This window comes from Stenella coeruleoalba (assembly GCF_951394435.1).
Source record: "Stenella coeruleoalba genome assembly, chromosome: 15".
NCBI classification, from domain to species: domain Eukaryota; kingdom Metazoa; phylum Chordata; class Mammalia; order Artiodactyla; family Delphinidae; genus Stenella; species Stenella coeruleoalba.
In genome coordinates, this window is record NC_137161.1 from 41,878,092 (window position 1) to 41,902,944 (window position 24,853).

Consider the following 24,853-nt stretch of genomic DNA (forward strand, 5'->3'; position numbering starts at 1 on the left):
TTACTGTTAGTAAGCATGCAGTTACTTTCCACAGGCAGAGTGCAGTCTGTAGATAATCTTGGTGAATGCCTGTAAAAAGACTACAATATTTCCAGAAGAATTTGTTCCATACTATCTCTTCATGTTTCTATGTCATTGGATGGATTGAGTTATTCAGAAACATTCTTCAGAACTTATTGGCACCTCAAGAATGTAAGGAATCAAAGAATTAACTCATTAATTCACTTAAAAAATAACCCCTACTCCATTCCAGAAACTGTCCTATTTTCTCATTAGAAACAGTAGTATTTACTAGTGAAGGAACAGAAAAAAAAAAAATCTCTCATTTCACAGACATATAGGTAAGCTTAACAGAGTCAATTATTACTCTGTCTAAAACAAAATCATGTAAATTTTGACTTTTTAAGTAGAACGTCCAAGTAAAGGGAATAAACATATATTCTATAAAAATGTTAAGGAAAATAAAATGTAGTACACATTTAACCCAAAGATATAAATAAAGAAGGCTTAAACATTTCATTATAGTTGAGCCCAATCATAATGTTAGTTATTATGGTCAATAGCAGATGCAGTATTTTGAATTTCTAGTACAATATCAGTCCTTTTAAAAAAAATTCTGTCATTAATTCCCACAGCATACTTCTATATGGTAAATGTTATCTGCATTTTCATGGGAAAATCCAAAGATGAAAACAACTTGATCAAATTTATGCAAAGGTACATTGGCAGAGGACATTGTCATACTCAGATCCCTTTCTATTGTTAGAAAGCTCAATTTTGACTTAACTCTATTTACATTTGTTCATTCACTCTTTTCATCAAATTCTTTAAATATTGCTGAGTAACATACAGTGTCTTAGTCAATTTGGGCTGCTATAACAAATTGCTGGGTGGCTTAAACAACAAACATTCGTTTCTCATGGTTGAGAGGTCAAAGATCAAGGTGCCAGCAGATCTGGTGTTTGGTGAGAGCACACTTCCTGGTTTGCAGATGGCTGTCTTCTCATTGTACTTCACTTAGTGGACAGCAGAGCGTGCTAGCTATCTTCCTCTTCTAAGAATTCTAATCCCGTCATGGGGGCTCAACCCTCATAACCTAATTAACTCCCAAACATCTCACCTCCAAATACCATCACATTAGAGTTTCAGCATATACATTTGGGTGGACACAAACATTCAATCCATAGCATATGGCATAAGCAGTGGTTTGCCAGCAAATGTTTAAAAAATGACTCAAAAAAATGAGTGTGCATGTCTGTAAGTTTATTTTTAAATTTTAGTGATACAAAGAATGTATAGCACACAACTTAAATATAAGAATAGACTATAGGGGCTTCCCTGGTGGCACAGTGGTTGAGAGTCCGCCTGCCGATGCAGGGGACGTGGGTTCGTGCCCCGGTCCGGGAGGATCCCGCGTGCCGTGGAGCGGCTGGGCCCATGGGCCATGGCCACTGGGCCTGCGCGTCTGCAATGGGAGAGGCCACAACAGTGCGAGGCCCGCGTAACGTGAAAAAAAAAAAAAAAAAAAATAGACTATACAATACCCTCTATTAGAAATTCTGTTTAGCCAGTTGATTCTTACAGAATCCTTTTGTTAAATTTTATCAAAATTTTGTATCCATAGCCAACTTCTGGTTTCAGTTGACCCACATGTATAGTGCACCATGAACGTTGATTGATATTTTCAGATTTTACATCACCAACACGATGTCACTTAACACAGAGCTGAGACAGGATGCCCAGTAGCATACTGGTATGTAGTATTTCCACCAGACACGTATGACAGACATAGTCACCTTAAAAGCAGAGGTAATAGTAACATGCGGCACAAGGAAGCGATGATGGCTATTTGTTTTAGATATGACTTAGCTCATTGAAGGTTTATGTGATTTAATTTCTTAATAATTGTTTAACAGTTCGTTCCCAAGATTCCTGTAAATTTAACCGTTGGGTTTTGTGAGCTGGCCTAATTGCTGGTAAAGAAAATTTTTCAGTTAATCAAATATGCCATTTCCAGGATGTCTCCTATTCCAGCTGAGTGGGGTTGAGAGCTCAGAGTATGTGGGTAGAGGGCATCCCATTATCAAGCAAAACAGATGTTGAAATAGATGCTGTCAGGTTCGAGCAGAATCGTGCCTTTAAAATTTATCGTTATTTTTGTGTTTTATTCACAGGCATTTCCCTGCATCTCAACAGGCATTTATGGTAAGTGATCTATCTTTTGGTAATGTTTATATTTCTTTATTTTGTTGTTAAAATCAAGGTTAACAGGAAAAATAAGAGGTTCTCTGATGGATATAGTTTGCTGTGATTTAAAGAGACTCAAAATGCAGGTCAAATCCCATTGAGGAATCTCGAGAGGCTATTTGGATATTTTGTGTTGTTGAATTTAGTTGTATTGCATACCATGTGCAATGATTAGATGCACTGTGGCTTAACGTCTTTTGTTAGGTGAAAATTTTGCTCTAGTAGGATCTGACCTCTAATAGTATTTTCTTTAATAAAGTCAGGTTTTTCTGTTAGATGAATCATAATGCATATAAAACCTAACATTACCATTATTTTGTTGTGAATTACAAAATAATAGAAGTGTTAGAATGCACACATGTATATGTCTGTATATTTAAATTAAAAAAACCAAATATGTGACAATAAAAACAAATACTTTTAATAAGATGCAATTTTTTTTTCTGGTATTGATAGATTGTTTTAAGTAGTGGCTGCTTCACTCACAGATGGAAGCAAAATGTTTTTATCATTACTTGTTTTCACTAGACTAAAGCTCTCTAAATATTCTTCTACCTACAATGACATATCCCTATGCTTTTTATCTCAGGCCGTTAATAAATCTGTTTTACACATTCAGGTAAAACAGAGTTTTTCGTTTTAGGGTTTTCTGATCAAGCAAAATAGATTACAGCATTTCTGAGCTCAGACTTCTCACATGGAGACTCTTAGATGAAAAATAAAATATGCACAAATGTTAAAAATTATTTAACTTCATCACTATAGGGGAAGGATAGCTGAAGTGATATCAAAGGTAGGAGACTTATTTCCTCTTAATGTGGTATTTTTTTTTGAAGGTTTTAGTGAGAATAAAGTGGAAAATGGAGGCCTGAATCAAATTAAATGGGGAAAGATTTGGTGACATTATTTAAAAATTTAAGGCGTGCTTTTTTCTCTCTGGATTCCACTATAGCCTGTCTTTGTGGAAACACATCGGACACTGGGCTGGTGGGCTAAGCTGGACCATCTGCACCACTATCCGCATCATGGCCACTCTTTCTGCCTCACAGATACCCAGTTATAACTCTTACTTATATATTTGCTTAAAGGAAGTATTACATGCAAAGTTTTACTTGGTCAGGCGCCCAGATCTTCATTTCACCTTGTCTAAAAGCAAATCAGAGTCCACCACAGAGATGGTTCTGATTTTTGAAAATGTTCTCTCATGACAATCTTGATTTTCCTTGATAAAAAAACGAGCAAAAACCCAAGTGCCAAAACCAATCCTGTGTCATATTGTCGATGTCCATTGTGTCTCTGAGAATCCTGTGGCAATGTACAAAGACTTACAGAAGCTGAATTTAACACAATGCATTAAGAAAGGGGGAAATGGCAGGAAAAGGAAATAGAAAAGTAAAGGAAGTTGAGGAGGGACACTAAAATGGAAGGCTGAGAGAGCATAGTAGAAACTAAATCAAAACTAAAGTGGCCCTTGGTTAATTTCAATCCCTGAAGGACCGGGATTCCTCCTTACAGTAACATGGCTCAGTGTATAATAACCAGGTCAGTACAGCATTGTGTTGGGTGGGAGGGGAATATTGAAGACTGTTGAGAAAGGCACTGATAGGGAGTCATGTCACAGCCTTGGAGGGTTTCCACCACATGAGCTCAGTCAGTTTTCACAAAGCTAGGTCAAAGAATTTAGTTTTCAAGTCCTGGCTACTCATCTCTCTTCCCCTCTAGTTTGTGAGTAAATTTCAAAGTGAGGCTGATACCTGCAAAGTCAGGTGCCATGTTGTCTTTGGTTAGATGCACCTGTGCTTGAGACCTAGAATTATTTTTAGCTCCATGAGATCTTTAATAATGTTTACATTACTCCAGGTCTCTTTATGAACTATTTAGCATTTTGCAACTTGAAAATTATGCCATATGTCCCTTATGAAACTATAGCTTTCTGATCAGCCCTTGATTCTCTCCTAAGTACTCATATTTTATGGATCAGTTGTTTTCTTGCTCTTATTCAGAACTTAGTTCTGCCTCCTCTATTATCTAGATCAATTTTACTTTTATCTTTACTTATTGGCATTTGAAAGAATACTTTATTTGAAGAAAGTGGTCCACAGCTAAAAAGAAAAAAAAAATTAAAAGCAGGCAAATAATACTCCCAACACTTTGTAAGTCATGCTTGGTGTGTTATGAGCCAATATTCAGAGCAGTCTCCTGGTTCCAGGCCTTGCCTTCTTATTCCATATTCTAAACCTCACTACATGAATTTTTCTAAACTAACGCTTGGTGCATGTTTTGCATCTGCTCAGGGGCCTTTGATCATATTCTGTTACTTGTAGACTCTTTCTATGCTGAACAATAGGCAATTTATGTATCTCCCTAAACCAGCGCTTTCAAAATTTGTGAAGAGGGGAAAAAGAATCTCTTCCTGAGGATGTGAGTTGCTGTGCCAAGAATTTTATATGTACCTTTGCCTTTGCATCTTGAAAAGGGGGAATTTGCTTTGTAGTATTTCCTAGGGTTAATTGTCCATAGAAATTATTCTTCTCTCAAACTTTCTCAGGACTAGTGTTTTCTCCAGAATATAGTTTGAGAAATTTCTTGACATCCACCCATTGTGGACACATTTTCTCTTACACACAAATGAGCTGATGAGTCTCAGAACCTGGCATGTGCCTTCCCAGGTCCAATTCTGTGCCCCTTCCTTATAACACACCCACAAGCACCACACTCACACACACCATCACCACCACTATTCTCTACCCCAATCCCCAAACAAAAACACACCACACACACGTATATAGGTTGAAGCTTGATCTCTGAGAAGTCTTCCTTGAATATGCCAAATCTTGACGGTCATTACATCTTTTGAACTCTTTCAGCATTTGTAATCTAGACAATTAACAACTGCCTCTTCATATTGTTCCATAGATTTTTTTTTTTAAATATATCCTGTGTTCATAGCCAATCTGGAGCTTTTTTCATGAGCAGGGATTCACTTGTGCATGTTCTACGCACACCCACCATCTAGCATTGTGTCTCCCGGAGAAGCTCAGGAAATAATTGCTGTTTGATGACGACAATAATGATTATAACCCCAATTGTTGCCTAACTGATGATACAAGAAGCAGAATTGTTGATTGGCAAGATAACAGGCAGAGAAAGCTACCTGGTTAGTATTTTCTTAGTGGGCAAACATCTCTATTTTAGGAAAAACAAATGTGCTTCTAAAAAACATTCTCAAACTAGGAATGATATCTGTAAGCATGGCAGTGCCCACCTTCACAAGGGGAAATGAAAACTCAAGAATTTGTTCATTTAGAATACCAATACCGTATCTGTATGTCTTCTTTGGGTATATGTATAACTGATTCACTTTACTGTACATCTGAAACTAACACAACATTGTAAATCAACTATACTCCAATAAAGTTTTCTTAAAAAAGAAAACCAAGATAAATACAGCACTCTACTTCACTTAAACAAAACAAAACAAAACGCTTTGTTATTTATCATAGCCCATGGGATGATGGTCTCTCAGGGAGGTTGCTCTGAGGCCCTATCCCGACTTTTCCTGACATGTCCTAGTCCCAGCCCCCTCCCCATCTGCTGTAATTTCTCAGATACCTCTTTGCTTTGGATTGACCTTCACTTTTAGATTTATGTCCCCAAAACTCAATGTAACTCTAATTCTTCTATCAGAACAAAAATTTTGACTATGGTAGAGCCATCTTTGGAAGGGGTTTGGGTTATTTAATTACCAAGATGATCTCATACCAGGGCAATGTCAACAGTAAGCATTTCCATTTTGTGGAATCATCACCATACTCCAAGCACGTCTGCAAGGATCCGAGCACAACGGTATTTCCGGGACACTGGAGACCATGGCGGAAACCAGTTACTCTCCCAGCCTCTCCTTAATCCTAGCCTTTTGGAGACAAAACCATCTGTGCCTTTTTGCAGAACACAGACTGAAAAATATCTGCCGTGTGACTCAGCCCGATTTCAGGGAGAAATACAATGGGAGCAGGCCCCGCCCGCTCTCAAGTTTCCCTGGACGAGGAGCCAGAATTTTCCAGTCTGATTTTCAGCCACCGCTGTTGCTGCCCCAATGTAATGTTTCCCGGATGGTTCCACAGGGCACCAGACCGCCTGCTTACACTCAGGTTGAAAAGCCACATTTGGTAAAATACCAAAGCAAGGCCTGTGTTACTTTTGGAAAAAGAGATCCAGATGAGGCTTACGGGGTCTTTAAACTCCCAGATCCCAATTAAAGGTTTGATTTGGCCACGAAACCGGACTCAGAGGGATAGATCTGAACTTCCCTGATGAACATTTCAGGTCTTGCGTGTGCCTTCTGCCCTTTGAGCCCAACTTGGATACTCTGGTGCTAATAAGTTTAACACAAGAGGCTAGACATGATGCATAGCAGTGGAATTTTTACTGAGAAGTGAACAGCAAAAAGAATTTTCGTCTATTTTATGAGAGTCGATATAGTTAACAGAAATGAAGTCCAGGTGGAAAAGTGTATCCCTTGAGTAATTGAGAAAATATTCTTTCTGGAGGAAAAAAAAAAAAAAAACTTCAATCTTCCTTTCCAGGTACAAGATGGTGTTTTTAGAGAGGAAGGAATTTCAGACATTGAGTTATTGGCTGGAAATCTGTGGGAAAAATTTAAGTGCAGCATAACTTAGTGAAAACAGCTCCCATATTTATTCATTAGATTTCTGTTATCAACGTGGAAGGCCTGTTTCTATCAGATCACCCGGTCTCCCTCTGCTTTCCATGAAATGCTGCCAGAACACAACTTTCTAATTGAATCCTCCCTCATTTGCATTCAAGTTCGCTCTTCTGCTTCTAACTGGTAAAAAAAAAGGAGATCTACATGATGTTTTGTTAACCTTATATATACTTGGCAAATATTTTTATCACTACATATGTCTAAATTCACAGACATGACTTGGAAAAAAACCAAAGCGTTCTGCAATGGCAATGCTAAGGGCATGCCCTCTGTCAGGTTTAAATGCTGACAGGTTTCAGAGGGTGTGACAACCATGGCTGTGCAATTCTGGGCTTGCTGGAAGAGTTATCTTATGTAATGCATTTGGAAACCAGAGCAAAATTGACAAAAATGTGTGCCCCTCCCTTTCATCCCCCTGAAAGCTCCCCTCCTCCCTCTGGCTTTCTTCTCTTCCCTTTGATATTTCCATTTGCTTTGAAAACTTCCTTTCAGGTGGTCTAATGGTGACTCTTTTTTCTCTCATAAATTCCCTTCTATGACATCCTGTGTTTTTTTGTCCTGGGAACATTATTCCCGCTGTAGGAAGTGTTATTGTTCTTGGCAATCCTTGAGTTAATTGCTGGCCCTCAAAGGGTAGTAACATTAGCATCAGCATACCTTACTTCCCTTTGGGAAAATACAGTGCGGGGGACAAACCCATCTTAATTGTATCACATTTGAATAATATTTTATGAACTGATCCTTATGAAGCACTGGAGAAAGAGTTTAACAGACAATGAAATTATAGCTATTGTTTCTAATCCTCTGAGTGCTTACCATTTGAATAGACAGTTCTAGCAAATTCAGTCACACATGTACACATTGATACATTCATCCCACAAAATGTGGTACAAACTCCCCTTTTACTCTCTCTAAACTACATGAGTCTTTAATAATAAAAATGCATCAAACTAAGAAACCAAAAGTACTACCTTTGTGCTGGAAGAGAGTTTCAAGCACCTAGCAACAAAAAATGCTAGTTCAGCTTACATAAAAATGACAGTGAGGGCTTCCCTGGTGGCGCAGTGGTTGAGAGTCCGCCTGCCGATGCAGGGGACACGGGTTCGTGCCCTGGTCCGGGAGGATCCCACATGCCGCGGAGCGGCTGGGCCCGTGAGCCATGGCCGCTGAGCCTGCGCGTCCGGAGCCTGTGCTCCGCAACGGGAGAGGCCACGACAGTGAGAGGCCCGCGTACCGCAAAAAAAAAAAAAATGACAGTGAGACCCACGGGCAGGATTCCCCCAGGGGATCTGCCAAAAGAAATGAAAATCCTGGAAACCTAGCCTTCTGGTACTGCAGAAACCAGTGTCATTCTCCCTGGTGTTCTGTTCAAATTGAACAATTTTAGGACTTCATTAAAAGATTAAGTGTTTTAAAAAGTAATAAAGATTACAACTTTATTACTGTTTCTGAGGTCTGCATGTCTACCTCTTTGCAACTGTGTCAAGGTAAAAATTTGTCTTAGGACTAGAATGCAGAAATGAATTCCAAGTCACCCCATCCTCAGAAGCTGCCATATATTATTATGTTACATTTTAAAAATGGCTTTTCTTATAGAAGTATCAAAGCAGTAAGTCTTTTAAGGAAATAGGAAAACCACTTCAGTAAGTTACAAAGCCTATCCATTTAACAGGAACCCTAGGAATATCTTTCAGCCACGTTGAAAACTGGGAGCAGTAATGGAATGCTCTCCCTAAAGAACTTCCTAAGAATGGACCACACTTTCCATCTGATCAGTGGAATAATTTCCATGCGCTCGCTCATTTTTCTCATCCAGTCTTGAATGACACTCCTTTTTATTTGCTCCTTATCCATACTTGTATCTAAAGGGTGACTTTAAATAAACATAGCTCAGCTCTCTTTAGAAAGGAAATCAAAAATAATTCTGAAAGCTCTTAGAGAAATCAAGTATGTTTAGCTCTTTAGGACAATGATTTTCATGTCAAATCCTTTGTAGTCAATGATTCTATTTTTAAGAAAACATCTTGAAATGCATTTGAAAGAGACTATATTAGCTAGGGTAAAGCTAAGCTGCTGTAACAAAGAGGCTCCAAAACAGAGTGGCTTAGTGTATATAGATGTTGATTTCTTTCTGTGCAAATAGTTCCAAAGTGAGCATTCTGCTTGGGAAGGATTTGTTCCACTCTATCATTCAAGGCAACATTAATCTGCGGTGGTGTTAAGGAGTCGTTCTGCCTTTCATAAGGCATTGTTCTCATATGGTTACCTTTCTCATTTCTAATGAAAGAAACACGTAGGATGGGCACACATCCTATCTGATGGTCCCTGGACTCAGGGTAGCACTTATCACTTTCATCTCCCTTTCATTGGAGGGAAATTGGTCTCATGACCAACCTAACTACAAAGGAGATTGGAAATTTAGTGTGCCTTGTATTCCACGTGTCTGACTATGATTCTTTTATGTAGCAAGAAGAGGGCATTGAATTATGATGGCCTTCTAGATATCATTGCTCAAGGGGGAAAGAAAGTCAAATTAAATCAAACAGGTCACTCATAGGTAATTTAATTCTGGAGCACTTTGATTCTACACAGAATCAGTAAATATTTTTGAAAAATGATAGTCTCTATTTGGCAAGAATAGTTGGTGATTTTTATAGTATCTGCTTTATTAAAATGCCTTTATAATCCTGAATCCTGAAAAATTTGGAAGTATGGCATTCTTCAGGCATCAGTACAGTGACCTATTATTAGTTGTCAGCCAGTATATTTAGACATTTAGATCTTACGTCAATTGTGTTTACATTTTTTGTACTATACTTCTTGCAAAATTTGCAGACACATCAGTGGAAACTAAAATCAGTATATTGAGAATGAATAAATAATTGTATCATTTGTTACATTTCTAATTCTTGTCCGTTTCCATAGAAATCCTTGGAGGAATCAATTATAGTTTGTTTCTGTAACACCTATATGGTTCTCTTTCACAACACTCATTACAACTGCAGCATACGTTTACTGGGGTTTTATTTTATCAGTGTTAGTATCTGGTTTTGCTCACGCCTAAGTCCCCAGCTCCCAGCACAGTGTCCGATGAATGTTCAAGAATAAATTCCTGTTAAATGAATGTAACAATTTCCTATTAAAAATATTCTCTGTGCTCTATATTTGTTATAGATCAAATCACTTTGAGTCTTGTCCAGACAACAGAATTAAAATGTATAGTATTTTCTCATTGAGAATATGAATTATATGTTCCAAAAATATCAAACAGGAAACAACAGGTTTTGAACACAGACAACATAATAAGTTAGAGTCTTTATATTTCATTCTAGGAATTTTTTTCTTCCTTTCTTATAGTACATGCAAATAAGTCTTTCTCTTTTATTATAAAGAGCCAGGATTTGGTGTTTGCGTTGATCCTCTTGCAGCTATCCTAGGGTAATGTTCCTGCCAGTGGTCATCTTTCCTCTTAGAGGACCATCCCTAAGACTGTTGCATGACTCAGAGTGGATAAGCAAAGTGCCTAGTGACAGATCGCTGTACCTCAGGATTTTTCTATCAAGCCAGTCATTAGAAGCACTTATTCATTTTTTCATCCCCACTTCCAAACCTAGCGATTCACTAGTGTTTAGACTCTGAGTTACCAGCTGGCAGCCCTGTCCCCTTAATGTCTAGTGTGGATAGTGAATGAATACCCATGACACTGAAATGAATCACACAGGTCCCCACTTTGCTTTGACTAATAACTGACGAGAGAGTCATGATCACCACCCCAGACTTTAGAGGACTAGTGAAAAAATGTGGCTAGAGCATCTGAACACTGATATGGCCTAACATTACCAAAGAGAAAAAGAGATGGAGGGACATTTTTTAAAGGTGTGCTTTTATCATTAAAATAATGTATGCATATGGCAAAAAACAATAAAGCAGTATAAAAGGTCATAAAGTTTAAAAAAATCTCTTCCCACCTGAAACTGCCAGTATCACTCTTGAGAGGCAACCATTGCTGAATTTCTTGTGCATTTTCAAAAAAAATATTCACTGAATATATAAGCCTATAAATGTAATCAACTTTATCAGTCTTTGTCTTCATGGTTTCCAACTTAGGAAGGCCTTCCCACTTCCAGATTATTTTTAGAAGTTCTCCCAGATTTTCTTCTGGTGAGCTGGTCACATTTTCAACAAACAGACATATGTATGTTAAACCATTTATTTACATATATGTTTGTGTACATACATAAATATCATACATATATACACATATATATGCATATATATTATATACAGTATATTTATTTATACATACATATTTACTGTATAGCATATGCTATGCACTATATATCATATATGTATGTATACACATATACATATGTGTATAAACAAATGCATATATCTGTATGCATATATCTATACTAAAGCCCTTATATGCTTAAGGTACTGGATGAGAAGTAGTATATATTTTAAAGCATAATTACATGTTTGTACCTATGTATGTGTACTGGTTTAAAGAAAAATATGAATTTTTTCTTTAAAAAATGATTTTGGGGATATCCATGACTTTAAATGAGCATCTAATTAATTATTGCCCATTTCTTTCACAAATAATCCGTAGCTTTTAAATTTCTTTAGAATCTATCATTGCAAGCTAATACTTTTCTATTATTACTTATTGTTTATATCTCATAGGTATTATATATTTTCTCTATGTGTGTGTATATATCTGTTTATATGTATATACATATATGTTATATATAATAGAAAATATATCACCTGTTATGTGTGTGTGTGCTCTTGTGTATAGATATGAGAGAATGTGATATGTGTGCATCTGTATCTCAAACAGTTTTAATATAGCTGCTAGGAAAATTTTAGGATAAGATTTTCTTTGTTAATCTTCTTGTTATTGAATAATTGCGTCCATTTTTCAGCTGTTCTTTACAAGATAATGACAATGAGATTTTCCCACTAAAGCAGACCTATTTTACCTACTCCTGTCCCCACAAATGAGCAGGTCATGTAATTTGAGAATAAATTAATAGTGCAGCCGTTCACAAGTTGTAGCTCAGGTATTTCTGAGGGACCATGAGATTTCTTAGAATTATAAGTATTGATGTCTGTTTGGCAATGATTTTCTACAAGTGCAAAATGTGATGGTGTCCATTTCATTCACCATCTGAAAGCAAATCTGATTATGAGACACACAGGGCTTGACAGCTAAAGACATTTCTTCATTTACTGACCTCTTCCTTTGGGACAATTTTAAAATTGCAAAAGCTCATCTCTTCCATGAGGGGGTAAGTAGCAAGTTATTTCGTGATAGTTATCAATGTGCAATTGCATATTGTCTTTTGGAAATAAGAGGAAAAAAATGATGGCATGCCTGCCATTTGCCCACCATCAGCATGTTTTAAACATCTCAGAGGGAGTCAGAGATACACTTCCCTTTGGGCTTTTTCAGTGTGAAGTATGGAATGAACTCTTTCACACCTTTCACTTGTGCTGCTAAGACTGAAATCAGAAGTACAAAGCCTTTTAAATGGACAGAATAAAAAGCAAACCTCAGACTGGCTTTCCCTCCCATGGCGCTTGCCAAGAAGGCCAGGACAAACGTCAGCAAGTAAATACAAAAATGAGTCACCTTGACCCCTTCCTCATCTTTAAAACTCAGTTGAGAATGGGTTCCTTCCCTCTCAGGCTAAATCCACTGTGCCCTAGGGCTGTCAGCCCTGCAGAAAGGCCCTCGTCTGCCAAGCAGTCGGAGAAGACCAGCTGTAATTGGCAATCCATTTCTCCATTTCCATTGTACAGCCATCCCTGACAAATTACTCACAATCAAATGTTGGCTGCAGCAAGGGGCACCCTATGCGGCAGGGAAGAAAAATGAGGCCTCACACTGGTCTGACAGCCGAATCTTTCAACTCACCCCATTAGACTGAAGGAGGGGACACTGCGGTTTACCTGTCACTGCCACCCATAAACAAACTGCTCTGTGCAGCTCGGAGCTTGGCTGCTGTGATCAGGGCTTCCTCAGGGCCTGCCAGTGACCTGACCAATCCGAGCTATAGAGAATGGGGAGAACTTCATCCTGCTGAGGAAGAGGCATTGGCAGTGGCATAGGAGATTGCTGAGGGCAGCCTGGACCATCGGACCCCTGGAGAGGGATGCTATCTATGTCTGACCGTTTGGAAGTTGGTGGAGGTCCATTGTAGGCTCCAAATGATAGTGTCCATCAGTCTGTGCTTGCTGCTTGTCTATGGTCTGTCATTCATCATCTGGGTAGTGTGGTATCTAGCCCTTTCCACTCATTAGAATTCACTTACTGGGCAACTTTCTCTACTCAACATTTAACCATGAAACTGAAGATACCTTTAAAAATGTTCTTCATATATATGCCCGGTCCCTATAAAAAATTTTATAAGCTTTACCCATAGGAAATCTTCTCAGGCCATCACTCAGGACCTAATCACTCTTATTTTAGATGTAATTCTAACAAATGTTTTCTTGGACTATAGCAATTTAAAGATGGCAGGAAGATCCTAAGAGGAAAATGCTGACAGTATGAAGTGGCATAATAGTGAAAGATAACAAACAAAAAGCCAACTTTCTTTCCCTGACCTGCCAGTATAGCCAAGAGAAAATCATATATATATATATATATATATATATATATATATATATATATTTTTTTTTTTTTTTTTTTCCGATGTGCGGGTCTCTCACTGTTGTGGCCTCTCCCGTTGCAGAGCACAGGCTCCGGATGCGCAGGCTCAGCGGCCATGGCTCACGGGCCCAGCCGCTCCGCAGCATGTGGGATCTTCCTGGACCGGGGCACGAACCCGCCTCCCCTGCATCGGCAGGCGGACTCTCAACCACTGTGCCACCAGGGAAGCCCCAAAAATCATATTTTGAAATGCTTATACTTTGTAAAAGACAGCCAAGCTATGTAACAGAATGTTCATGATGTTATCCATCCTAAGTTTAAGAGTCTGTATTCTCTCATGTCTCCTCTGTAATGCTGAAGACATTCAAATTGAACCAAGCAAGAATAATAATGTCCCCTCTTTTCTCATCAAGTTTACCTTTGCTTCTTATAACCATGGGCAGTGGCATTCACAGCTATGACTGTGGCTTTCACAAAAACAGGGGCCGACGTCTTATGGGTAGGTAGTAGTGGAAGGTTTTAATTCCTAGGAAAAGTGATCACTGTTCAGACTATAGGATTGTGTAGCATCATTTTCTCTAAATTTTCCATTTCACCTCTCCCAGACAACTGACTATAAATAAAGCATAATTAAAATGTGGGGTTTCATAACTTTTTAAAGCCAGGTGTAAAACCTTTTCATCTCTAGTACTAACTCAAAAAACCCACATTTTTTTCTATATATTTAGGACTAGAGATTCTATTTATTAACTAGAGTTAATTAAAAAAAAATGGAGATTTTCTGAGGTCCAAATTATAGCAAAGAAGTTCCCAGCACCAACCCGAGGGTGTCAGTGACTTGTCCAAAGTCACATAGAATCTAGACCATGAACACAGCATCTGTTTGATCTTTCCTCAGAGGCACTCAATTTGAAATTTTCCTGATGATTAGCTTCTTTTGGGCAGAAAAAAAAAAAAGCATCTGAAAGGATGTACATCAGTTGCTATTTCTCTCCTACTCTCTCTCTGAGAAAGATATATAACAATTTCCTAAACCTGTTCCAGCAACCTGAAAATTCCAATGCTCATTGAATCATGGCTCATTAGTTGAACCACTCCCCTTCCCTGCACCCACCCCTCTCACCTCCTGTTCAAATGAAATTTTACCAGGAAGTGCAATTAATTTAGCTACTCCAAACATTGTCATTTGCTCTGTGCCTAAAAAATGTTTATATCATGTTGGATATTACAATTTAGATTAAAATGGTTAGACACCAACTGAATTGAAGTATACATTTAAGTTAATAATATTGGCTACTAGCTCTTGGATACCTGTAATTGTGCCTGACATATTATGTGCCACTTCTAATCCTCACAACAATCTTGGTAGATCAGTACAGTTATCCCCATTATACAGATGAGAGATCTGAGACTCTGAGAGGTTAGGTAACTAACTTAGAAAAGGTCAGAGGTGAGATAAAAACTCAGCCTTATTCTTCAGAAGTGCACCTGAATGCAATCCTTAGTTCTCCATGTTAAAGGGCAGTGCTCAGAGAAACATCCTTCTGTTCTGAAAAGGGCCATGGTTTAGGAGGCAGTATCTATGATTATACAATGTATAATGCACCTTCATCAAAGTCAGAAAGAGAAAAAGAAATATCATATATTAACGCATATATGTGGAACCTAGAAAAATGGTACAGATGAACCGGTTTGCAGGGCAGAAATTGAGACACAGATGTAGAGAACAAACGTATGGACACCAAGGGGGGAAAGCGGCGGAAGGTGGTGGTAGTTGTGTGATGAATTGGGTGATTGGGATTGATATGTATACACTGATGTGTATAAAATTGATGACTAATAAGGAACTGCTGTATAAAAATAAAATAAAATAAAATTCAAGAATTAAAACTTAAAAAAGGTCCTCAAGTCTCTCCAGCAAGCATTTGGTCTGAAGAATCCAAATTCTCCTTTCCTTGTTATATTACAGCCTCTCTAGTTATCTCATCAGCAAAGGGACTTGAAGACCCAAGGTTGGGAAATCCATATGCAACTCTGACAGTTGTTCTGGAATCTGGATATTAGACCTGCAGCCATTGACTATTCTAACATTGACCTGTATCTTCTGCATAATCTCAGCTTTATGCACCAGGTCATTACACTGCTTAGATAATGAATACTGGGAAGATGTGTCCCTAGCCAATTGCCGATACAGGCTATGAGCTTTAGATGAGGCTTCCAGTTGACACACAGTTATGACCAAAGACTTTTAATCATTTTTGTGTGTTTTAATTATCATATGTTTGTTCAGCTGTATCTTTAATAAGAACAGAACAGTATTAGGTTAATAGTTTTTAAAGAATTAGAGCATTCTTAGCTGCAGGTTGTAAGCCTCTTGCCACAGTTTTCAAGTTACCTAAATTACTCTCCTTCTTCCTTACATACTGCCCTAACACTGCCCTCTCCATCCTTTCTCCCTAACAAATGTTATCTCCTTTTCCTTCAACACACAATGTGCACACACACACACACACACACACACACACATTTATTATGTCACTGTTAGTTGCAGGGCAACAACATTTTTCTAAATGTTCCTAATTTAGGAAAATCCATGAGTTGTTATGAAGATCTTCTCTCTCCTTTTAAGTCTTATTTATCAGTCTTATTTATCACCATCAGACATGATGGTGTGTGTATGTATTTATATACATACTAAGTATATTTGTACATATATACACAAGCACAGATATATATGTATATAGGTAGTTATATACCCATTTTAGATATATATGTATCATATATCTGTTTGTATCATAGATAGATATATATGTATCATATATATGTTTAAGATTTCCCTTTTCCATTTCATGGGAAGCAGCCCAACATTCCAAACCAAGGTCCAGCACTACAAAGAAATGCTTTGAGCTATGGAGGTGACCTGTCATGGAAAAGAACTGATTATTAACAGCGTTGGTGGCTACTTCCTGAGCACATACCTTGGGCCTTCTGCCTGGTAGTGGATCAGTTGTTCTATGTATATTAATCCATTTCATGCCCAAAATAATCTGTGGGATAAGTGCTGTTACTCTTATCGATGAGGAAACTCAGAACACCTAAGCTACTGGTTCAAGGTCATGCAGAGACCACCGATGTCAAAGTTCAGATTGCCCTCACTTAACCAACAGCAAGAATTCCATCCTTATGGTGTTTAGGGGCTTTCTTCCTCTGCATTTTCATAGACCCTCAGCTTCCTGGTAGTAGGGGAATATTTCACCAGTCACCAATGGGCCCATTTAATAGAAAAACAGTAGAATACTCAGCACTTCTTTCAAACCAGCAATTATGTGGATAATGAATGTACATATCGGTCCCCCTTCTGTCATCTGAGTTAATGAAAATTCTGGTTGGTGGCAGCTTGTCCAGTGATTCTGGAGACTGATTAATGAGTTGTCGCTGTTTTATTGGGTATAGGTAATCAGGGGCAGGAGTAAAACTATCTTTAGCATCTGAGCAACCCAGAACATTCAACAAGTGATAGATGAAACCATCAAAGCCCTTCAGATGCATGATTTATGTACATACCCTTGGGTGACTGCACTTACTATAAAACGCACAAAGCCATCCTTACCCAAAATACTGATGAGTCTATATTTAAAAATTCTGCTTGTGAAATATCATATGGCTTTGAGCAAATAACTGTCAGGCCTATCAAACTCTTTTCATAAAGGTCAGCCTATGAAATTATCGTTGTGAAATGTGATGTGTATTCTGAAGAATAAATTAATCACTTAAGCTTTTTACCACAGATTCACTTTCATTATCAGGTTTTCATTCTATTGTAGACTCTGCCCAGTTTTCCAAGGTGGGTTACAACCTTCTAGATGCCTCTGCCCTCTCATTTCAGCTTATTTTTGAAGACGGGAGTTGACTGACATTTTCACCAGTCAGGCAGGCTCCCTTCTTAAATCTGTAAACTAAAAATGAGCTTCCTGCTTTGTGAAATCTCTCTTTTATGAGATTAATAAAGACCTAGACAGGCCTGAGGGATAGCTCTGTGACCTCATCAGGTTCCGTGCAGCAGGAAGTTTCTACAAAAATGTCATTTTAACCATTCCCTTTTGGGGAAGGACGTGTGTGAAGTGATCATTGCGGTGTCTGACAGTAATTGTCAGGCAACTGGAATCCTAGAGGCAAATACTGGGAATCACAGAACTGTGATTCTGCACTTCTGGGGCTTTGCTTACACAGTTCCTGCCCCGGGAGCACCTTTCTCTAGACACTGTCTCTTCCATGAACGTGGTTAGATAGCTCTTCTGCTGACCATCTTCCCCAGGAATGTCTTTCCTTTGTATCTACACTGTGGTTTGCTGTTTTGAGGACGCAAATATGACTGCCCTCATCACTTTTGGTCATGATCAGTTATTGGTGGTTACAAATCACATTCTATAACTGAGTACAAGCTCCTCGAGGTCAGGCATGTGGTTTTTGCATCTGGTAGGTAAACTCAAGTTGGCCTGAAGTGAATCTTTAGGCAAGGATGCTGATTCTTACCACCAAGTTCAGCTAACTTTCATGGAGCCTAGAAGCAGCCCCAGAGGAGGATCTGATATTGGTCTCTCCTTCTGGCATTTTCCCTAATGCAATGGTTTTCAATCTTGGCTGCCTTTTGAAATCACCTGGGAAGCTAACTAAATAAATTAGAAAAATACCAATGCCTGTGTCCTATCCCTGGAAATTCTGATGTCATTGGTCTTGGGTGTGACCTGGGCATCAGGATTTATTTAGTCTCCTGGGGGATTCTAATGTTTAGCCAGGGCTGAGATCCAATGAGCTGGTGGAAGTGAAGTTTGCTTACCCTTTCACAGGTGTCATAGTTTTATTTCAGCTTGGTTTTTACAGTGGGCAACTGACCTCATATCACTTCACTTTGTCTGATCTTTGGCAGACAGGCTGGCACACATGAAGACTGGAGTTGTGGAAGGGGAATGAAATTCATTTTTTATTTCTTTAAAAAGACATCTGACTTTTGAACATCCTCTGGGCTAGATGTAAGGATTAATTAAAATGATTATGATTGTCTTGTATTTACTGTATACAGTAGAGCCTGAAATTCTGGTCCTCAAATTAATTTTTCTATTTCTTTTGATGTTATTAGAGGATTTAGAATTTGACAAGGATTTCTGGTCTTGACTATTCTGTGTCTGAGATGTTTCCATTTTGAGAAGCTAAAACTGTGTAATGATAGATATGGCAAGTCCATAAAACCTTTTGTTGTCCAACTTGACCATACCAATTTGACCATTATCTCCTTATTCCTTCTGGCAGCTATGAGTATAATCAGGTGTAATCTTGCAATGCTACAAATTTGTTTCATGGAATTGAGTCCCATGAGACAGAATAACTGAACTATTTCCGGTGGAAATACAAAGCACCTGGATTTGCCTGTTTGGCGAATAAGCAGTCCCATTCACTTTTTTTTTTGGCTGTGTTGGGTCTTAGTTGCTGCACATGGGCTTTCTCTAGTTGTGGCAGGCAGGGGCTACTCTTCGTTGCGGTGCACGGGTTTCTCATTGTGGTGGCATCTCTTGTTGCAGAGCATGGGCTCTAGGTACATGGGCTTTAGTAGTTGCAGCACACGGGCTCAATAGTTGTGGCACGCAGGCCCTAGGGCACGTGGGCTTCAGTAGTTGTGGCTCACAGGCTCAGTAGTTGTGGTGCACGGGCTTAGTAGCTCTGGGGCATGTGGGATCTTCCCAGACCAGGCCTCGAACCCATGTCCCCTGCATCGGTAGGCGGATTCTTAACCACTGAGCCACCAGGGAAGTCCCCATTCACTTCTTTGAAATGCAGTTTTATCTGTGCTTGACTCTGGTACTAACCATGATGACCACAAGCCAGAATACGACTTGACTTTCTTAAAGATGAGGGAAGAATGTGTTACCAAACTCTTCTGTCTTTGGTTGCTGAAATCTCTTGTGGCTCTTTCCCTGTTGTATGGCTAATGCTCTGAGTTATTTGGCCCTTTGAAGACATGCTTTAGTCACAACTTTAATAAGTTTCATATCCCTGGGAGGTGCCTGATGTCCTGTGATGATTCAGGCCTTTGAAGTTGCTTAGACTGGGATTTACATCCTATCTCTTGCTCTAATTATTTTATCTCTATGAGCTATGGTTTCCCCTCCTCTGTAAAATGGAGATAATATAATTGAACCTAACAGAGCTGCTTTGCACATTAAGTGAAAAAACATGCATAAGTGCTCAGTGCCACATCTGATTCAGAGAACCGTTCCATAATGAATAATAGATATTATTTAGTTCTGTTTTCTAAACTCTAATCTCGAGTTACATTTTTCCAATTATTTCCACTAGTAAAAGGAAATTTGGGCTATAATTGCTGAATCCTTCCACACAGGGCTTGCTTTCAAACTGTTCTGAGCATTTCCAAAGACATTTTGGATAGTAAAGAATCCACATGCTGGGGCTTCCCTGGTGGTGCAGTGGTTGAGAGTCCACCTGCCAATGCAGGGGACACGGGTTTGAGCCCTGGTCCGGGAAGATCCCACATGCCGCGGTGCAACCGGGCCCGTGAGCCACAACTACTGAGCCTGCGCGTCTGGAGCCTGTGCTCCGCAACAAGAGAGGCCGCGACAGTGAGAGGCCCGCGCACCACGATGAAGAGTGGCCCCTGCTCGCCGCAACTAGAGAAAGTCCTCGCACAGAAACGAAGACCCAACACAGCCAAAAATAAATAAATAAATTTATTAAAAAAAAAAAGAATCCACATGTTTTCAGAAACCATTCCCTTGTAGATCAAGGATGACCACACCATTCAGATAAATCATATAAGAACTCATAAAAAGGAAATGTACTCTGCCCTCTTTTTTAAAGAAAGTTCCCAGTAATAATTAGACCTTAGCCTCATTTTTATGGTCAAACTCAGGAAGATGGTTGCATTCTCTAGGGAAGGTAACTTGACTTTCATGAAGTTGCTGCAATATAAACCAGAAGTCATTATCAGTGATGAAAATGTGGGTTTAGAACTGAGGTATACCCTAGGTGAGCATACCTGTTAAAGACAATGTTCTTACATAGTGTTTAGCACTGAATCAGAGAACTACACTAAGCGTATAAACACTAAATTCTTCAGGAGAGATAAAGGGGCTGAGTTGTGAAAAAAAAACTGTGTCATTTACTCAGTAGATGTCCACTAAATAAATGCTACACATAATTGACATTGATAATATTCATTTAGTTCTTTCAGAGTTCAACAAGTATTTCCTGAGTGCCCACCTCATTATGTACAAGGGATTCTTCCGGACTTGGCCAGTCTGGGCCAGGATGAAGGAGGGTAGCTCTGGGCCCGTGAGGAGAAGTGCCTTATCACCAGCTCCTGGCCCTTCCATTTCGCCCTCTCAGCACTGTACGCTGTGCGAGCATCAGAGTCCTAAGTCCTTTGGCAGAGGTCCCAGGTCTTCTTGCCATAATCTCGAAGGGCAAGTGAAAGGTCCACCTTACAGCCAAATCTAGATGTTCCAGGAGGTTCCTGGAGCTGCCAGGGCCTCCTCGACTGGAAGGATGGAGGAAGAAATAGTATCTGAAGGCAATTTCTAGATCTGAAGGAAACAAAGAAGAATCATTTCTTGAGGGTACAGCCTCTCAAAACACATGGCTAGGGCTTCCCTGGTGGCGCAGTGGTTGAGAGTCCGCCTGCCGATGCAGGGGACACGGGTTCGTGCCCCGGTCCGGGAAGATCCCACATGCCGCAGAGCGGCTGGGCCCGTGAGCCATGGCTGCTGAGCCTGCGCATCCAGAGCCTGTGCTCCGCAACGGGAGAGGCCACAACAGTGAGAGGCCTGCGTACTGCAAAAAAAAAAAAAAACATGGCTAATATTTAGAGCTGGGAAGCTTAACTTCATTGTTTTGTGATGAAAATTTGTAGAGAGAGAATGAACTCTCTTATCTGCAAAGTATTTTTCATTATTATCTTCACATTATCACTGGTATCACTGCCCGAGTCTCTCATATCTACTGTGCAGCCCTTCTGCTCACCCCATTTCAGTGTTGAGTTATTATGGGTGCTCGTTTGGAGGAAGGTTAAAGCAGAAGAGGGGTGCTAGGGCCTCTGTGCTGCATATATTCAACATCTGAAGCTGCTTCTTAACACCTGCTGTATAAATGGGAACCTTCCCCCACACTTCCACCTCACTATCTTTTTATAGAAGTTTCCTTGATCTTTCCAATAAGGCTAAATTCTCGCCATCCTGATCATTATCTAATAATTACCTATGACACTTTCAGTCTTGATTCTCTAATCTTACTGAAGGATTACAGCTGCCTGCCAAGTTTCCAAAATCTATGTAAGAAGCTAGCAAGGGGAACAGGAAGTGGAGTATGAAGTGAGTTAGGGCCTTCAGAGCTCAGGTGACCTAGTCACTTCTTGATCTTTTTCTAGACAGTTTCCCTCTCCTGGGAGCCTATAGATAGTGAGATTCTTACATGATTATTAGGATACAAAGATGATCCCTGTGGTTGATATTTGTGTTTCAATTTCCGAGTATCTCACCTTCTTATTTCTTCAAATCAGACATAGCAATACTCTACATTTTCTTTTTGAGGCCACACCTCTACCCTCAGTTTAAATAGTTCTCATGTTTTTCCATCTCCAGCCACAAAGATGTAGTTTGTAAACTAGAACTTGCCATAATGACTCATCTAAATAGGCATGTAACAGAGGCCTGGTAAATAGATGGATTCTACTATTTTGGCTACAGAAATTGTTGTAGACATGAGCACATGATCGTTGATTCCATTAGAGTAGTTTGGGGAAGTTACTGGAAAGAGACTCCACTACTGAAATTGAACCTGTGAGAATGGAGACTTGTAGTTGCCTATGGGCATTCTACTATCATTTGAACCCAAGAGTGATGGCAACATAGATGAAAGAAAATCCCAGAGATGGAGACAGCTTAGGTCCAGGTTATATCACATGGGTACCTGGATCAAGCTATTCCTGAAGTGAGACAACTCTTGAAATTTTGAGTTATGTGAGCATATATATATATATATATATCCTTGTTTTTTCAAGCAAGTTTGAGTTGGTTTATTTATCACTTGCAACCTAAATTATCCCAAATGCTAGAAAATTACCACCCAAAGAACTTTTATGTGTGTATATATATTTTTCTCCAATTGTGAGGAAGGCTTCCCACAGTGTTAAAATGAAAACAAAACCACAATCTTTTGGCTTATGTCTAATGTTCAATATAATCATTCCCTTTCCATTATGAAGATCCCTTTATCAGGGAAGTGTTTGTTGTCATGAATTGTTTGCTCTAAATGTTTCATTATTAAAAACCTACTCTGTGTTTCATAATTCCAAAATTAAAGGCCCCAACTTCTAGATTTTTACCTACTTTCTAAAACAAGTCCACAATTGCTGAGAGCAGTTCACTAGAAACAGCATCATTTCTTATTCCACGGCTCCCTTCTAAAGTGGTCTCAATGCATCAAAACGTTCCCCTCACTGAGTAAAGGTTCGTAAATGCATCTACGTATAGTTGGGAACTTAATGCGAGTTCAAATGTGGCATTTGAACTCCGTGGAAAAATTATAATTTATTTAATGAATTAAGTTGATGTAATTATAATAAATCACGAGGAATAAGTCTATCTCATACCAAAGCAGAAAAACAAAGTACACATGGATTGATAACCTACATTTTAAAAAAGAAAATAATTACATTAAATTTTAAGATAATGCTTGCATAATTATGTGGGTGGAAGATTTTGGATGGACATTAGATTTGACTAAAATATGTTAAACTGGAAAAAGACAGCATACTTGGCCATCAGAGTGTTAAAATCCTAATATGTAAAGAAGTCTCGGGAAAAAAATGTAAACAACCTTATAGAAAAATGGACAAAAGGCATAAATAGTCGTAAAAGAAGAAGTATAAATAACCAGTAAGCATATGAAAGGATATCCAGTTGTCAGGAAAACAAAAATCAAAATTTTCCACGCCTTTGACTGGCAAAAGGAAAAAAAAAGATTGACAACAACTAGTGCTGGTGAAGGTATGGAGAAACTAGCACTTCATATAATGCAGATGGGAATGTGAATTTTGATCACCTATTTTTGGAAAATAATCTAACTCTAGCTTTTAAAATTTGCATATCCCTTTGAATCAGTAAACCCACTTTGGGGAATCTTTCTTACAGAAATAGAAACATTAATGTTTAAGAATACATATATGTGGATTTCCATTGCAACTTTGTTAGTAGTGGTAAACATCTAGAAACGATCTGAATTCCTGAGTAGCAATATGATTTCATAAATTACGGGACACACATAATATGGGTTTTTATGAAAGAGATAAAATAATGAGTCATAGCCATACATATTTATATGGAAGGATGTCCATTATATATTTACAAGTTTGACTTGAAACAAACACAAAGAGAAGACTGTGAAAAACACATACGGAACTGTAATCATCGATTGTATAGGGGAGTAAAATTGAAGATCAGTAACTATTTTTTCTCTTTATTGACTTTAGAATTATTTGACTTGCAACCTCGATAAAAAAAGAGAATTCTTTGAAGGAGAATTTTCCTTCCTATGCATGTATTTTCTCTTTCTCAAAGCTATTGTGTAAATTGAGCACAGAGGTTTCACTCAAGCTCATAACAAAAAACAAACCTTCCCTTTCTGAGTATTTTACTTGTTCTTTATTTCTGTAAATCAAAGATGCAAAACAAAGCAATACCTCTGTTATCAATCAACCACTGTACGCATCTTCTTTTTGTTCTCTTGCCTCCGTTTTGAAAATGTTCAGCTTCTTGATAGTCTATGACATTCTCCTGTGTGCACACACATTCTGCTCTGGCCACGCTGGAGTATCTGATAGTACCAGTCCCGTGGTCAGAGCTCACCATCACCACTTTCCAGGACCGGTTCTACAGTTTATTGGTCATATGTTCTCGGGCACATCATTAACGTCTCTGAGTCTCAGTCTCCTCAGATTTAAAATGGGGCGCACCATTCTACTACTGTGTGTACCTCAAAATCAGAAGGAGATAGTGATGTTGAAAGTCATGCAAATATTACAGGGTAGCTTGCATTACTTCTTCCTGTATGATTCATTTTGTATTTTACCTCTCCTTTACTCAAAAAATGCTTTCAGGGCTTCTCTGGTGGTGCAGTGGTTGGGAGTCCACCTGCCGATGCAGGGGACACGG

At 38.9% G+C, this 24,853-nt stretch overlaps 1 protein-coding gene across 1 annotated transcript in view; it reads left to right on the forward strand.

Annotated features, from left to right (window-relative positions):
* MACROD2 (mono-ADP ribosylhydrolase 2) overlaps positions 1–24,853 on the forward strand; it is a gene marked incomplete at its 3' end in the record, with an annotated part of 1,984,281 nt that overhangs the window by 1,388,559 nt on the left and 570,869 nt on the right. The window contains 1 exon segment of the mRNA XM_079943661.1: positions 2,175–2,205. Coding sequence (XP_079799787.1) covers positions 2,175–2,205 — 31 coding nt within the window.